Genomic DNA, 17,214 nt, shown 5'->3' on the forward strand with positions numbered 1-17,214 from the left:
GAAACCCTTCATGTGCACAGAATGAAGCAAAGGATTTTCTACAAATAAACATCTCAAACTTCACCAGAGAATTCACACAGGAGAGAAACCCTTCACATGTACAGAATGAAGCAAAGGATTTCCTACAAAGGATCAGTTCAGAATTCACAAGAGAAATGTTAAGGGCAGTGTAGGACAGAAGTAGCTGTTGGAATACAGTAAAGCACAAACAAATGCTGCTCTTAATTGCAATTATATTTACAAATAACTATAAATGAATGAATTGAGATATACATTATCTATATATATCCTAGAATTACATTTTATCTCATTATGCAAAAAAGGGGCTTTTGGGGGAGTTGCCTTTTGATTAAAGGGACACTGTCGTGGGAAACATGTTTTCTCAGTTAATAATAGAGCTGCTCCAGCAGAATTCTGCACTGAAATCCATTTCTAGTCTATAAATCGATGTCACTATGTTACAGTGAGGCAGGAGCTGAGAATGTGAAATAAGTAGAAATGATTACATGGGGTTTAACAACAAGGAAAGAAGGTACTAGTGGCTGAATGAAGTCACGTTCCTATAGGTCCCTATGAATCTCACACACTCCTCCCTCACACTGAAAGTTAGAGACACAGAGAATAAAAGACTAATAGTGAGAGACATAAAACAGCTTTAGGGAATGAGAACTTCCCACACCAGTCAGTTGTACTGAAGAAGCTGCTCGGATGTGAAACGTCTTCATTGATTACTCAGCAAGTCCACTTGTTTATTTTTGAATTACTTCTATTAGATATACCATGACCTGGATGGATGAAAATCCTAAGTCATATTATAATAAATATTAACACACAAAACTTCCAGACAGCACCCACCCCTCTCCCTGATGTTCTGGTGTCTCTTGCCAGTTATCAGCCAATCAGCAGCCAGGTGGAATGACAAGGACAAGCTGTGATTGGTTACCTACACCCCACTGTGCATCCAGGATAGAACCAATAGGACACAGTCATCTTCCCACATGTCCCCTGACTGGCCTTCCAGCTGCACAACCGACCCCTTCACTGCTGCTCTAGGGCCCCTGGGGCTGGACATATAAATCATTCAGTGTAAGTCACATGGAGCAGGTAATGAGTTGGTTCTGCTGTGATTGGACCGTCTCTCACTCATGACATGACTGGAGAGAGAATGTCAATCACATGTTGTATGTACGAATCTTCTATATCTCTATTCCATAATTCTATACATATATTCTATATAGCGATGCAGGTGGACCAGTTACACCCCCTGCCCATGAGTGGCAGGACATTGGGACAATCAGAACACTCAGTAATGGTTCCCTTTATTCTATAGGCGTCAGTATAGGAGCAACACATGGTCTGGGTGCCACCGCCTTTCTGCCCCAGGGCTCAGTGGTCATTGGATTCTGTCCAACTGTCAGTTCTTGTTGCAGAATTCGGCCAGCGCTGACGGCAGGACATTCAGAGACGCGCCAGTTGATCAGGGGCCCGTAGCTCAGCTGTGTTGCTCATGTAATACAGACATGCAGTTGGTCTGGATATCTTTATGCAAATCAGCTCATCTGAAATTAGCATTAATGTGTCATTAAAATCATAAGAGTAAACGAGGGTCACATGATACCCCCAGACACAGTTCAGCATGTTTGTCTTCAGAGAAAAGAAAATATGCCAAATACATAGTTAGTAATAGAATCCAATGCATATTATATACGTGTTGCTAAAGAAGCTCCCCCTCCCCCCAGTGACTCGCTTTATGGTAGGAAACCCCCAAATCTCAGCACAAATGCAGGAGGGAACGGGCACCATATGTCTTTGCCATTAGCCTAATGAAACAGCATTAGTAGAAACATGCAAAAGGGACTTGGGGAGGGTAGATAATTAGGAGGAGGAGACGAGGGGTAATTAGCCAGTGATGAGGAGGGGGCAGCTGAGGGGTAATGAGCAATTAAAGAGAGGAGGGTGGGGCTGAGAGGAATTGAGCCAATGATTAGAGAAGGGTGGAGCCGAGAGGTAATTAGCCAGTGGTGAGAGGAGGGGGTGGGGCTGAGGGATAATTAGCCAGTGATGAGAGGAGGGGGTGGGGCTGAGGGGTAATTAGCCAGTGATGAGAGGAGGGCTGAGGGATAATGAGCAATTAAAGAGAGGAGGGTGGGGCTGAGAGGAATTGAACCAATGATTAGAGAAGGTGTGGGGCTGAGGGGTAATTAGCCAGTGATGAAAGGAGGAAGGGGTGGAGCTGAGAGGTAATTAGCCAGTGATGAAAGGAGGAGCTGAGGGATAATTAGCCAGTGATGAGAGGAGGGGGTGGGGACTGAGGGAAAATTAGCCAATGATTAAAGGAGGGCGGGGCGTGTGGCAGTCTCAGTGTTTACCAGGAGTCTTTATCCAGTAAATAATATCACACTGCTCCGTTGCTCTGCCTGTTGCTGATTGGACAATAACATGGGGAGGGTTATTATCTGTGAGGCAACAGAAGTGAGTGTAAGAGGGACATAGCGCACAACTCCCAGCACTCGGGCAGCTGAGTCTCGGCTCCCTCTAGTGAATATTCTCTCTGCCGCCTGTCCGACCCGAGTACTCACAACCCGGGACACTGTCAGACTGCAGAACCATTAGAGCCCAGTCCCCTGTAACATTGACACTGCAAAGGAACAGCACAACTAGCCCGGCCCTGACATTACTAGCCCACAGGAAGCAGAGTGGGACCCCCAGTAGGAGGGCAGAGTGCAAGCAGCTTGGTCTGTCAGTGTCACACCCACTTATTATACTCATGACTGAGGAGCAGTTTTATACCCCAGGTAAAATCTCAGCTGAATTAACCCCCTAGTGTTGTGGCTGATAAGCCCATGGCCAGGGCAGTGATAAACTCATGGTACTTTACTCACACTCATGCCGACACTCCACTGATATGAATCTGACCCACATTCAGGGGTCGCTCTGGGCATGTCGGCTACAGGAGCTGTCAGGGGTCAGTCCCTGGGAATAGATGGGAATCCCATAACTGACCAATCAGCATGCAGCTCACTTCTCAGTCAGACGTATCACATGATCATGAAGTGGACGGGAGTCTCAGTCCTGCTGCAGGTCGGTGGGCCTGTGTGTGCCGGGAACCTAAAGATCCAATAGAATCAGTGAAAATGTAATAAATACATCACAGAGCTGGATAAGCCCGCCCCTTAGTCTCAGCAGCCAATCACATTTAGGACAAAACAACGACAGTAAAATAAAAGGGTGCTCTATCCAGTGTATCAGTGTAGAATTGATGATGTGATGATGTGAGACATTTAGATTCCACAGCAGCACAATGGGTTAAATCTATAGGTTTCATTCCTGGCACAAAAAACACATTAGGTAAATGTGACTGATCTGTACAACTCCCGGCACCAGATCCCTCACATTTCATTAAGCACTGGGACCCCCCCACATGAGTAATCTGCCCCCCCCCCCACAGGAGTAACCCACTCCCTGCAGCACCTGTACTCCCAGCACCTTCTCATGCACAGCCCATACAGTTTCTTCTTCCTGTATTTCTACCAGCAGCTCCTACTAGGGACAACTCCCGGCAGCTCCTACTAGGGACAACTCCCAGCAGCTTCCCTCTACTACACAATCCCACACTACAACTCCCCATACACCTGAATGACACTTTTGCACAATGGACTTGTAAGAAACTCCCACAGCAGCGTCTTCACTGCAACTCCCAGCACCTCTACTTATACACAAATCCCTGTATTTACCTTCCTTATACATCAATTGTTATTGCTCCTCCTCCCCTCTCTCCCAGGTGTATCTCTAGACTTGTGCTGCTGGGAGGCAACTTGCTCAGTACAAACACGGAGTACACGGGGCTTATTCTCTATACACTCACTATATAGTACATTGGGATAGACTTCATGCATGGTGTCTGGGGATAGGGGAGGGGCAATACAAAGGGGAGGGGCAATGATTAGAGGAGAGGGTGGGGACTGGAGGAGGAGGAGGAGAGAGCCAAGACAGGTACAGATTATACATATTCCAGTTCAAACAAAAATTGTTGCGGTGCTTCAAAGCCCACAGAGTTGCAAGTGTATCTGTGAGTAATGAGAATGAGGAAACCAAGTCATGAGCAGAATCCATGATACAAACAGATTTATTACTGACTCACACATTCGAGGCCTGATCTCCTACCAAATGTCTCCAAAACTTCCCACCTAAACTGCTCAGTGTTAGATTTGTATTCAGCCAATTATCCGATTCCTCTGTGTCCCTGGAGCCCAATTACACCCTCCCTTCTACTTTGTATAACACAACCCTGGCCTGAGAGGGGGTAATTAGCCAGTGATGAGAGGAGGGCGTGGCTGAGAGGTAATTAGCCAATGATGAGGATGGGTGGGGCTGAGGGATAATTAGCCAGTGATAAGGAGGAGCTAAGGGGTTATTGCCCAGTTATGAGAGGAGGGGGCGAGACTGAGGGGTAATTAGCCAATGATAAGAGGAGGGGGTGAGGCTGACAGGCAATTAGCAAGTGATGAGAGGAGGGGGTGGGACTGAGGGAAAATTAGCCAGAGATTAAAGGAGGGCGGGGCGTGTGGCAGTCTCAGTGTTTACCAGGAGTCTTTATCCAGTAAATAATATCACACTGCTCCGTTGCTCTGCCTGTTGCTGATTGGACAATAACATGGGGAGGGTTATTATCTGTGAGGCAACAGAAGTGAGTGTAAGAGGGACATAGCGCACAACTCCCAGCACTCGGGCAGCTGAGTCTCGGCTCCCTCTAGTGAATATTCTCTCTGCCGCCTGTCCGACCCGAGTACTCACAACCCGGGACACTGTCAGACTGCAGAACCATTAGAGCCCAGTCCCCTGTAACATTGACACTGCAAAGGAACAGCACAACTAGCCCAGCCCTGACATTACTAGCCCACAGGAAGCAGAGTGGGACCCCCAGTAGGAGGGCAGAGTGCAAGCAGCTTGGTCTGTCAGTGTCACACCCACTTATTATACTCATGACTGAGGAGCAGTTTTATACCCCAGGTAAATTCTCAGCTGAATTACCCCCCTAGTGTTGTGGCTGATAATAAGCCCATGCCCAGGGCAGTGATAAACTCATGGTACTTTACTCACACTCATGCCGACACTCCACTGATATGAATCTGACCCACATTCAGGGGTCGCTCTGGGCATGTCGGCTACAGGAGCGGTCAGGGGTCAGTCCCTGGGAATAGATGGGAATCCCATAACTGACCAATCAGCATGCAGCTCACTTCTCAGTCAGACGTATCACATGATCATGAAGTGGGCGGGAGTCTCAGTCCTGCTGCAGGTCGGTGGGTCTGTGTGTGCCGGGAACCTAAAGATCCAATAGAATCAGTGAAAATGTAATAAATACATCACAGAGCTGGATGAGCCCGCCCCTTAGTCTCAGCAGCAGCCAATCACATTTAGTACAAAACACTGACAGTAAAATAAAAGGGTGCTCTATCCAGTGGGTCACACAGTGTGGACAATACTGGGGCGGCTGATAAAGACCCTGCTGGGCCGGTCACATGGCTCCCGGGCCAATCACATTGCACGAGCCACTGGTTCCTACTGGGGGGGGGGGAGTAGCTTCAAAGCCCAGAGCTGCTGCTGTTGATGTAGAATTGATGATGTGAGACATTTAGGGAATATCCCCCCCCCCATTAAGTCAAGATTCCACAGCAGCACAATGGGTTAAATCTATAGGTTTCATTCCTGGCACAAAAAACACATTAGGTAAATGTGACTGATCTGTACAACTCCCGGCACCACATCCCTCACATTTCATTAAGCACTGGGACCCCCCCACATGAGTAACCCACTCCCTGCAGCACCTGTACTCCCAGCACCTTCTCATGCACAGCCCGTACAGTTTCTTCTTCCTGTATTTCTACCAGCTTCTACCAGGGACAACTCCCAGCAGCTTCTACCAGGGACAACTCCCAGCAGCTTCCCTCTACTACTACACAATCCAACACTACAACTCCCCATACACCTAAATGACACTTTTGCACAATGGACTTGTAAGAAACTCCCAGAGCAGCGTCTCCACTGCAACTCCCAGCACCTCTACTTATACACAAATCGCCGTAATACATCAATTGTTATTGCACCTCCCGACTGAACTCCTCCATTCTCTCCCAGGTTTCCCCACACGGCGCAAATACTCACGTGACACAGACGCACCAATGGGACACGTGACAGTCCCGCTACAGGAGCCGGCGCGGGTCACAACCCGGAAGTAGATGTGAGTTACACAATGTGACCCACGAGTGAGCAGCGTGGGAATTGTACAATGAAGGGGAATGTGGGACAGTAGCGGAGCGCAATCATTGTGAGTCTGCCCCTGGTCACAGCTGCGCCTCATTCCCACACTCGGTTCCTCAGAGTTGAGGCGCTGAAGAATTAGTGACTGCTCCGCCCTCACGTACATCTCCCTATATCTGCCCCGTACACACGCCAACACTCACTACTCCCAGCAGCTCCATTTCACTGTGCGCGCCAACAGCTCTGACTCCACCCCCTACAATACGCGTTTCCGGCATGCGCCGAAGGCAACAACCAGTAAATACGAAAGGGGCGTGATTAGAGCAGGAAGTGACTGAAAAATACGGGCCATACGGGCCTCACACAGCGCAGCAGGGAATTCCTCCAATAGTAGCGCTCCCTCAGTCACGCGCATCACGTGGGTATAACTGACAAGTAAACGAACATAATCTGCTCCAAGCGCCGCCTCCTGACTTTTTCTACGCAAAAATTGTAATGTAAGCAGAGCTGAGTAAAGGAGCACCACCCCTAAATTTGAGAGAAACAGATAGATGGTGTGCAGGGTTATAGGGATAAATAGTAATACAAAAAGAAAAAAGAGAGATTAACCCTTAAAGTTGCACCACCCCATCATAGAATCCGATGACTCAAGGAACAAATTAATTAAAACTTAACTTTTAATAAAAAAATTAAAAAAACGTAGGTCCAGAAGAGCATTTAAAATACAGTTAGGAACAGGGAGACAGAGAACCCAGATCCAATTAGGCAACAAGTGCACAGCGTAGAGTGAATATTAGGATGTCAATTGGTAACCAGCCAGCCTACAGGACTTGGCATAGAAATGCTGGTAAGTCACGATTGATCTCCATTAATTAGCCATATGCTAGGTTAAACCTTATATAATGGCTTTCAAGCCTTGATATTCCTGCCACCCCTTCACCCTCGGGCAAGTCATGTGACTTGTGCTCTGATAAACTTCAGTCACTCTTTACTGCTGTACTGCAAGTTGGAGTGATATCAGCCCCTCCCTTCCCCCCCCAGCAGCCAAACAACAGAACAATGGGAAGGTAACCAGATAGCAGCTCCCTAACACAAGATAACAGCTGCCTGGTAGATCTAAGAACAACACTCAATAGTAAAATTCCATGTCCTACTGAGACACATTCAGTTACATTGAGAAGGAAAAACAGCAGCCTGCCAGAAAGCATTTCTCTCCTGAAGTGCAGGCACAAGTCACATGACTTGGGGCAGCTGGGAAATTGACAATATGTCTAGCCCCATGTCAGATTTCAAAATTGAAAATAAAAAAAAAATCTGTTTGCTCTTTTGAGAAATGGATTTCAGTGCAGAATTCTGCTGGAGCAGCAGTATTAACTGATTCATTTTGAAAAAAATTTTTTTCCCATGACAGTATCCCTTTAAGGTTTACAGGCAGTCAGTGAAGCCAAGGATAACTTGTCTGTGCCCTTATACAGCACAACTTCTGTTACTCACCAACGGATACTGGTTACAGGTGAATTGAATAAAGTCATAGCAGTCTGCAAATGAATTCGGCTGCACAAGTCTCTCCTTGGAGTATGAACTTTCCTCTAATAGAGAATGAACCTAAATGGATCCCCTTGTTTTCCCCCAAGGATAGCATAGTTAGACCATTTACTTGATTGGTCAAACACCTGCATTCGCTTCTAATGGCTGAACTCCATGGCACGTTGATGTCCAATTCGTCGCCATGTGATGACATGCATGTAACGTGTTGGACGTGCAGAATGTGATGGAACTGAAATTGCAGGTACAAACTACATGTATCTGACTGTGGGATGAAGACACAGCGTTCATATACAGCAGTAGTTTACATACATGTAGTTTGTGCACTTACACAGCACTTAGTTACACAGTATTTCATGTTGCAGAAGAACTAATGTTGCCACACGGCCAGTATTTAGCCGGGGCCGGTATTACAATGTAATGTATTGCAATGTAGCTGCCGGTAAATTTGTAATACACCTAAAAAAGGCCGTGGCCTGCCCCCAGCCTGCTCAAAACGAACCTTTTTTTCCTGGGCTTCTTGCCAAATGCGTGTGTTTGACTCCGCCCCCTTTGACGTCACGACCCACCCAGCCAATAGTGCATCAAGGCCCCGCCCCTTTAGCATCACAACCCACCCTTTTAACCCCGTCCCCTCCACCTGCCGGTGAAGATTTTTTTAAAAGGTGGCAACTCTAAGGAGAACCCATAAAGATAGAGTCCTGCAGCGGGTCGGGTACCAGTGGGTTACCCGCAAAAACCTGCGGGTTGCGGGTAGAAGTTCCAGGTGCGGATATAGATGCGGGTCTTCTCATTATGGATTTTTGCTCCTTTTTTCTGATCACGTCTACTTCCGATGATGTCACTTCCGATTTTCAATGACAGCACTTCCTGATTCTTGATGGTCAGCAGGTCCTGGTTGTGGATAAGGTACTTGCTGCTCAGGTAGCGGGTCCAATAGGGTAAGGGTTCCAAAAAATGGACCCCTGCAGGAGTCTACATAAAGCATACCTCCCAACATTTTGGAAGTAAAAAGAGGGACAAGGAGTAAGGATCCACTTACTGCGCATGTGCTCAAAGGCTTTGCTTTGCAGCTGACCGTGATGTGCGGCAACGAATGGCCATGGTCCAAATTGGACCCTCACAGAACTCAGGTAGGAATACCAGGTCCTGGAGCTTCAGCAGGTAGAGGCCAGAGACCCTGCTGGTCTTGGGGTGAGCTCATGACCAATAAAGTTGCAGGGTGCACAATGATGATGTCATTCACAAGCTACTTGATTGGGCAAGTACTGCACATTGCACTGCAGTCAGATTGAGTGTTTGGAGGCAGATTATTTTATATTTATAAATGAACTGGAACATTCTTGTTTTTCACACAATATGTCTCCTTTAAAGGAGAAGGAAACCCCCTAGGCTTAAAAATCCCTCCCCTGTGTTGTCCCCCCCTCCGTCCTCCCCCCTGGCCTACCTGTCCCCCCAGGCGAATGCCCCTAACTTGTTACTCACCCCTCTGCGCAGGTCCTGTCCACGGAGTTCACAGGCGCCATCTTCTCCCGAGCGGTCTTCTTCCTGGATTAATCTGCATCTTCTGGCGCATGCGCAGTAGGAGCATCTACCAGTACGGATCTACTGCGCATGCACCGAAAGTCACGAAAACTTTGTGACTTTCGGCACATGCGCAGTAGATCCATACCGGTAAATGCTCATACTGCACATGCGCCAAAAACGCTGGTCAAAGCAGGAAGAAGACCGCTTGGGAGAAGATGGCGCCTGTGAACTCCGTGGACAGGACCTGCGCAGAGGGGTGAGTAACAAGTTAGGGGCATTTAACCGGGGGACAGGTAGGCCAGGGGGAGGATGGAGGTGGGGCAACACAAGGGAGGGGGGAGCGATCTTTGCTCCTAGAGGGTTTCCTTCTCCTTTAAGGCTCCCTGTACAAGCATGGGAGGATGGGTGACGATTGGTTAAGTTGGAGGGAAGGGAAATAAGCAGTTGGGTTATGCTGAGTGAGAGAGTCGCACTCCTTGAGTTGTAGTTCAGTACTGAGAATGTCCCAATGTGCTGCAAGTAGATGAGAGGCTACAATACTAGATTGGTAGGACCTGTTCCCACAATCCTTAGCCAAGTGTTCCCAGCAGGGATCCAGATACATCATATGATACGATCTCACATCTCTCCCCCATTCTCTCAGACATAAGATGTCCTGTCCCACACCTCAACCCCATAACTGCAGCCGCAAACCAGACAATGAAGAAGCCACACAGAGGCCTGACTAGATGTTACTGGGCTCCATAACATTGGTACATTGAACTACTCCAACCAGATATATTGGGAATTGCTCATTAATTAGGGCCCCCTATACCCTTACAACCACAGGGTCTGCTTCCTCTGTAGTTACTTACACCCCTGCAGCCACATAAGGGCTCATACAGTGACACGGCCTTTAGTAGAACATGCAATTGGGGTGTGACGGTAGAACTCCATGGGCGTTTTTCATTGGATCGACACCCGACGAAAAATGCAGGAGACAAAATTCTAATTGGACTGAATGAAAAGTCGCAGGTAAGAACTACATTACACCCGACGCGTGGACGCAGTAAGCTGCATCTACACCAGACCGTGTAGTTGTTACCTGCGACTTTTCATTCAGTCCAATTTTATTTTGATATGTGTGACCCTCCAACTTGTCGCCGGGCGTCGATCCAACAGGAAAATGCTTGTTAGAACCCGGGGGGGGGGGCACAAGGTAAGGGGTGTATCACTTAGTAGAATTGAGCAGTTACTAATACAGGCAACACTTAATTCCAGGTACATTCTCTCTGCTCACCTGAAACAGATTGTTGCTTTATTTTTGCACACTGCGTGGGGAGTTATAAATTAACCCCTTAGGCCTCTGGACAGTAAGTGCTGCTTTAATCCTGTTTACCTGAGAAAATATTGTAGTGATTTCAGGAAGTTGGACTGTGGTCTCACTGGGGAATAGAGCTTTGAGTTCACTTTCAGACACTGCAAAACAGAGACACAGACAGTTCAGTTGAGCATTACTGGTGTTTGGCTAGTTTATTTGAGGCTTTTGCAGAGAGAAAAATAAAAAACAAAAAAACCTAAGCCTGTCCAGCAATAACTAATACACAGAGGCTTTCCTTTACTAACCCAGGACAAGGGACTTGTGTGGTGCCCCAATCCCTTACAAAGCAAAATGCACAAAAACGTTTTCCATATTACAAGGCAGTTAGACCACACAGAACAGCAGCTCCTGCTTTCCCAAAGTTCTCCCTCTTTTTGGAACATCCCAGCTACCTGCCTTGGAACCAATTCACCTGCAGTGGCTACTGGAATGGAGGATTCACCCACTTTTGTAAAATTTTCCAGGAATTTTGTAAGCAGCTTTTACTTAAAGGACTAGTAACATAAAAAAATGTAAAAAAAAAAAAAAAAAGTTTGTGTAGCACGATATAAAACACAAAGACATATTAAACTTTAAAATTAAACTTTTTAAATTAAAAAGTCTTTATTAAAAAATAACTTACCAGAACTCCTCTGCAGAAAAGACGACAGGGCAACAATCTATCTATCTCCTTCCTGGCTATCTCCTATAAGGAAGGCAGGGAGGAGTAATCGAGCCCTGCACGGTGGATCACCTGCTGTTTATTCAGCAGCTCTCCAGTTTGCCTTGAACCCCCATTTAGGGCACAGACACATGTGGAGATTCAGGGAGATTAGTCGCCCAGCGACAAATTGCCTCTAATTCGGGGCGACTAATTTCCCCGAACTGCCTTCCCGTCAGATAGAATCAAAATTGCCGGCGGATGGCAGTCGGAGTGCTTTGTTTTCTGAAGTTGGCCGAAGTTTCTTTGGAAAACAAAGCACTCCGAATGCCATCCCGCTTGCGATTTAGATTCTAGCCGGGGGGGAGGCAGATTAGTCACACGAGGAAGAGGTGATTTGTCGCCAGGTGACTAAATCTCCCCGAATCTTCTCGCCTGTCTCTGCCCTTAGTGGTGGTCTGTGTGCTGCCTCAGAGATCACCTGACCAGAAATACTGCAGCTCTAACTGTAACAGGAAGAGATCACCTGACCAGAAATACTGCAGCTCTTACTGTAACAGGAAGAGATCACCTGACCAGAAATACTGCAGCTCTAACTGTAACAGGAAGAGATCACCTGACCAGAAATACTGCAGCTCTAACTGTAACAGGAAGAGATCACCTCACCAGAAATACTGCAGCTCTAACTGTAACAGGAAGAGATCACCTGACCAGAAATACTGCAGCTCTAACTGTAACAGGAAGAGATCACCTGACCAGAAATACTGCAGCTCTAACTGTAACAGGAAGAGATCACCTGACCAGAAATACTGCAGCTCTAACTGTAACAGGAAGAGATCACCTGACCAGAAATACTGCAGCTCTAACTGTAACAGGAAGAGATCACCTGACCAGAAATACTACAACTCTAACTGTAACAGGAAGAGATCACCTGAGCTCTTACTGTAATAGGAAGAAGTGTGGAAGCAAAAGAAACAACTCTGTCTGCTAATTGGCTCAAGTGTCTGAACAAGTATAGTTTCTTTGGTATGTTTTTGTGCACCGTGAATCCTACGATCCCAGGGGGTGGCTCTTATTTTTTAAAATGGCAATTTTCTATTTATGATTACCCAATGGCACATACTACTAAAAAAGTATATTATTATGAAATTAGCCTGATGCAGAGAGCCTGACTAATCTGCAACTTGTTTGTTTCTTTCCAGGGAGAATTAAGATCACACTAGTTATTATAAGTGGAGCTGCCATACTCCATCCCTCCTCTCACTCACCTCTTTTCTCACTGTTACAAAGTTTCTTGTCTAAAGCTACAAATTATTCTGAGCCTGATACTCACCCTATTCAGGAACTGAGAGGGTTAACTCCCAGGAGTACAAAGTGCTGTTTGTCTTTGATAAAAGGGAACTTTCAGTTTCGTTTCTTGTTCAGTTGCTGTTCCTGCTCTCAGTGATGGCGGCTGCTGATCTGAGAGACGAGCTGAGCTGCTCCATCTGCCTGAGCATTTATACTGATCCTGTATCCCTGCCGTGTGGCCATAACTACTGCCGGGGCTGTATTGGGACAACATGGGACACCCAGGAGGGATCTGGGGTTTATTCCTGCCCTGAATGCAGACAGGAGTTTAAGGAGCGCCCTGCCCTGCCCAGGAACAGAACTCTGGGTAACATAGCAGAGCGATTCCCTTCTGCTCAGCCGGAGCTGGGGGAGACTGGGATTCCCTGCACCTACTGTGTCCTCTCTCCTGTACCTGCTGTTAAATCCTGTCTCCTGTGTGAGTCTTCTGTGTGTGAGACCCACCTGAGGATGCACAGCAAGTCAGCAAAACACGTCTTAATAGAACCCACAATGCACCTGGGGGACAAGAAATGCTCAGTCCATGATGAACCCCTGAAATATTACTGCTGGGAGGAGTCTGTCTGTGTCTGTGTGTCCTGCTGTCTGGCCGGAGAGCACAGGGGCCACAGGGTGGAGCTGCTGAGTGAGGCCTCTGAGAAGAAGAAAGAGACACTGAGGGAAGTTCTGGAGAAACTGAGGCCAGAGAGAGAGGAGACTGAGAGAGGAGCCCAGAGACTGCAGGAGCGCAGGAGAGAAGTGGCAGAAAAAGCAGCCGGTGAGACAGAGAGAGTCACTGCCCTGTTTAGAGACATCAGGGAACAGCTGGAAGCCCTAGAGAAGAGACTCCTGAGTGACATCTCCAGCCAGAAAGAGAAGCTCTCACTCACACTCACTGATCTGATGGAGCAGCTGGAAATAAAGAAGGACGAGCTGTCCAGGAAGATCCGTCACATTGAGGAGCTGTGCAACATGGCAGATCCACTCACTGTCCTACAGGAACGGGAATCACATGGAGCTGCAGATAATGAGGGGGGCAGAGAGAGACATGATATAAAGGTCCCTGCTGTAGGGGATCTGGATGTGGATCTGATCTCAGAGACATTACTCACAAGCTTATCTGCCATTGTGACTGGGGTAAAGGGAAGGATCTATGAGCAGGAGGCTACAGACCTGTTACTGGATATAAACACAGCTTATAATTACTTATCTGTATCAGGGGACAGGAAATCTGCTTCCTACTCACTAACGCAACAACATTACCCACAATCCCCAGAGAGATTTCAGGATTATACTCAGACTTTAAGCAGCAGGAGTTTCCCCTCAGGGCGACATTACTGGGAAGTGGAGGACAGTGAATTAGGGGGCTTGATGGTAGGGGTGGCCTATCCCAGTATAGAGAGGGGAGGGGGTCAGTCCTGTATTGGGCATAATAACAAGTCCTGGTGTTTGCGCAGATGGAATAATAACTATACAGTGAGACATGACAGAAAGGGCATAGATTTACCCCATGTCCCTTCCTGCAGGAGAATCAGGATCTCATTGGACTATGACGCCAGACGTCTGTCCTTTTATGAGCTGAGTGAGCCAATCAGACACTTACACACCTTCACTGCCACATTCACTGAGCCCCTCCGTGCTGCATTCTGTGTATGGGGGGAAGGTGCCTGGGTGAGAATCATTAGTTAGTTTCCATCCCACTGTCATTTGAACAGGTTAATCAGAGGATGAATTACATCACTTCCTGTACAACAGAACCAACATGGGTGGATTTTCATTAAGACTAGAGGTGGCTAAGCCTCCCCAAACCTGTCTGAGGAAGAAGAAGAGAAAATAGATAAGCTGCTCCCTTGTGACTGTTACTGGTAGGATTCTGGGGGGTTTGGGTATAAATCTTCTGTCATTGCTAGACTACATCTCAGGAATAATCAATCCTGCTCACAAACTTCCATGCTGCTGGATTTCCCCTATGGAACGCATTTCCTTCCTGCGATATCCTATGCCTTCTGAATGGCACATTGGGTGCTTTTACCGTCACTCATCGTCTAAATGTTCAGTCAAACCTCCGCTCCTTTCCTCCCTTCTCGGCCATCAATCATGCTAACTCCTCCCTCGGCCCTCAGCAATCGGCCTTCAGCCTTCAGCCCGAGGGCCGAAAGCCATGAACCTTTCACTTTAAATGACATTGTCATTGCATTTATACTGTCTTGTTTTTTGGGTTATTGTAATTTAAATTTGCATTAAATGAACCCTACATTGTTTTCTGGACTGGCAATACACAGAATTGGCTGCACTTATCTTACCCAATGTTCAGGGGCATTTTAGATGAAACTGGCAACTCTTTGATGCTAATTTTACTGCCCCTCTGTTGATATAATATTCCTGGTTTATCAGTATGTGCTGGAGGGTCAGCTACCACTGCCTTTCATTGAATATAATGTACCCGATGCATCTCATTGGATCCTTTGGATCAACTTGCAGTTTGACAGGTTTCATTTAGACAAATGGTTGAAACTGATGCACATGCCGCGCCGCCATTAGAAATCACGGGGCCCTGATCAACAAAATGTTCCTTCCACCTGAGATCAATTGTGGAATTTCTCTCTGATGAACCCTGGCGACTTCTGTTTCACCTTCTGAGAAATATTCTCTTAAAGAAACTTATTATTAAACTCACCTTTTAGGCTTTTCACTTTTCCTTAGAATCTGCCTTTTCTGTCTCATTGTTTTTTGGGCTCCTCTCCTTTTCCTTTATACATCTCCGAGTTCTGCTGTAAATATGAATATATGCAAAACTCTGTGTAATAAAAGAAAACATAATTCCAGTAAACATTCATAACAAATATTGTATGGTGTGTAAGTTCTGTGTATATGTATTGCTATTGGCAGCAGGGTCTGTCCCTTTCTATTCTCTGCCCTGGTGGGGTGTCCAGAGCCCTCAATAGATACAAAATAGTCATGAATATCACACAAATAATATTTCTATGAAAAGCAGGTCTGGACTAGTGTAAAAATTGTGAGGTGTCTCGTCTCCCCTCACAGCCTGCGCCTCAGCACTTTCCCGCTCTTTCTGAGAGAAACCAAGTGTGAAGTTCAAACCTCCCTTTGCTCATTGGAACAAACCAAGTGTGGAGTTCAACGCTTCCCATTCTCATTGGCATGGGCAGACTTTCAGTAAGGTTAGGGGAAGTCTTCTCACACAAAGAATAAGAAAAAGCTTTACTGACTCTGTTTTTCCCCTCAAGTTGTAAGTCCCGGTCCTGCCACATGAGGATTGGCTGAGCTTTGAGGAAGAAACTTGACACTTCCTGCAGTCTAGCCAATCCCCTCGTGGCTGGACCGGGACTTACACTCTGAAGGGGAAAAGCTGAAGTAATTGGCTGTTCCCAGTTATTTGTGGCAGGAGCAGCACCAAGGTACATCTTTTTCTTTACTCCTGGATTCTGACTTTCCTCTGTCTCTTTCCTCATAAGAACACAGGAATATCAATGGGGGGCACCACAATGCAAGGATGGAATTATAAGAAAAAGAAAATGGACTTCAGAATTTATCTGGAGTCTGGACTGGTAAATAAAAGAGTAAATTTCAGCTAAAAGAGGAGAAGAGGCAGGAGAGAAACTAGTGAGAGAGGAAAGAAAACAGCAGAGTAACGTGGGAGAGTAACAAGGGAGAGTAATGTGGGAGAGTAATGTGGGAGAGTAACGCGGGAGAGTAACGCGGGAGAGAGTAACGTGGGAGAGTAACGTGGGAGTGTAACAAGGGAGAGTAACATGGGAGAGTAACGTGGGAGTGTAACAAGGGAGAGTAACATGGGAGAGTAACGTGGGAGAGTAACACGGGAGAGTACAGGAATACATGGAGGAGCCCACAAGCACTGGCTGCCTCTATTATAGCTGAAAAACAATGGAAAAGGCCCCAATTACTTATTTTAGAAATAAGTGTTGGATCTGGGGTTTTTACACCCATATATTTATCAAATATCTTACTTTAGGACTGTGCAGCTTTAAATTCCGTTGTCAATTTGTAACGCAGGGTATCCCAAAACTCAAAACAAACTCGCAGTCAACCTTCCACCTATAACAGCCGCCTTTGGCTTCGGGACAAGCCCTCCGCTACTCGGATGCCGTCATGTCTTAATGTCAGAGGTCCAAGGAGAGAGTTATGAGTGAGCAAGGGAACCAAGCATGAAGTAGTAAAAACCAAAACCCGTAGCGTAGTCCAAAACCAGGCCAGGTCAGTAACGGTCAGAAAATGCAGTACAAATGCAGGAAACGAGAGAGTAGTCGGGGTCACAGACACCAATCGCAGTATAGAAAGAGATTCCCAGGGGAATAGTCAGACAACAGGCAAAGATCAGGACAGACAAGTAAATGCACCCAGGAACTATGAATAGACCTTTACGTTGGACAACATCCATTAGCCTGTGGTTGCGCCAAACGAAGGAGCACATACGCCACGGGGAAAGGAGACTGCGGGCGTTCCTGATGCACCACCAGGTACCCTAACACTAACGTTCTTCCCAAGCAGAACATCAGACTCTTTCTCCTGACAA

The 17,214-nt window shown here is 46.7% G+C and overlaps 1 protein-coding gene, 1 long non-coding RNA gene and 2 other non-coding genes across 4 annotated transcripts; 1 reads left to right on the plus strand and 3 right to left on the minus strand.

The window, feature by feature from the left end:
- Positions 1-279: 279 nt before the first annotated feature.
- Positions 280-6,554, minus strand: LOC121395207. Its single transcript, XR_005962332.1, has 4 exons — positions 6,166-6,554; positions 5,101-5,326; positions 2,883-3,108; positions 280-1,559 (listed from the first exon to the last, which is right to left on the minus strand). It is a non-coding gene; the product is annotated as an uncharacterized LOC121395207 (long non-coding RNA).
- On the minus strand, positions 2,346-2,607 carry LOC121395300. The gene has a single exon (XR_005962391.1).
- LOC121395301 lies at positions 4,561-4,822 on the minus strand. The gene has a single exon (XR_005962392.1).
- A 5,967-nt stretch (positions 6,555-12,521) lies between the features above and the next one.
- Positions 12,522-15,505, plus strand: LOC108695530 (E3 ubiquitin-protein ligase TRIM7). Its single transcript, XM_018224100.2, has one exon. It carries the CDS (start codon positions 12,780-12,782, stop codon positions 14,349-14,351), a length of 1,572 nt encoding a protein of 523 aa, XP_018079589.1. The 5' UTR covers positions 12,522-12,779; the 3' UTR covers positions 14,352-15,505.
- The last annotated feature ends 1,709 nt before the right edge of the window (positions 15,506-17,214 follow it).

This window comes from Xenopus laevis, chromosome 6S, assembly GCF_017654675.1.
Source record: "Xenopus laevis strain J_2021 chromosome 6S, Xenopus_laevis_v10.1, whole genome shotgun sequence".
NCBI classification, from domain to species: domain Eukaryota; kingdom Metazoa; phylum Chordata; class Amphibia; order Anura; family Pipidae; genus Xenopus; species Xenopus laevis.

Bases quoted from the DNA above. Each gene is read 5' to 3' on its own strand.
- LOC108695530 (XM_018224100.2), top strand. From the start codon at position 12,780: ATGGCGGCTGCTGATCTGAGAGACGAGCTGAGCTGCTCCATCTGCCTG.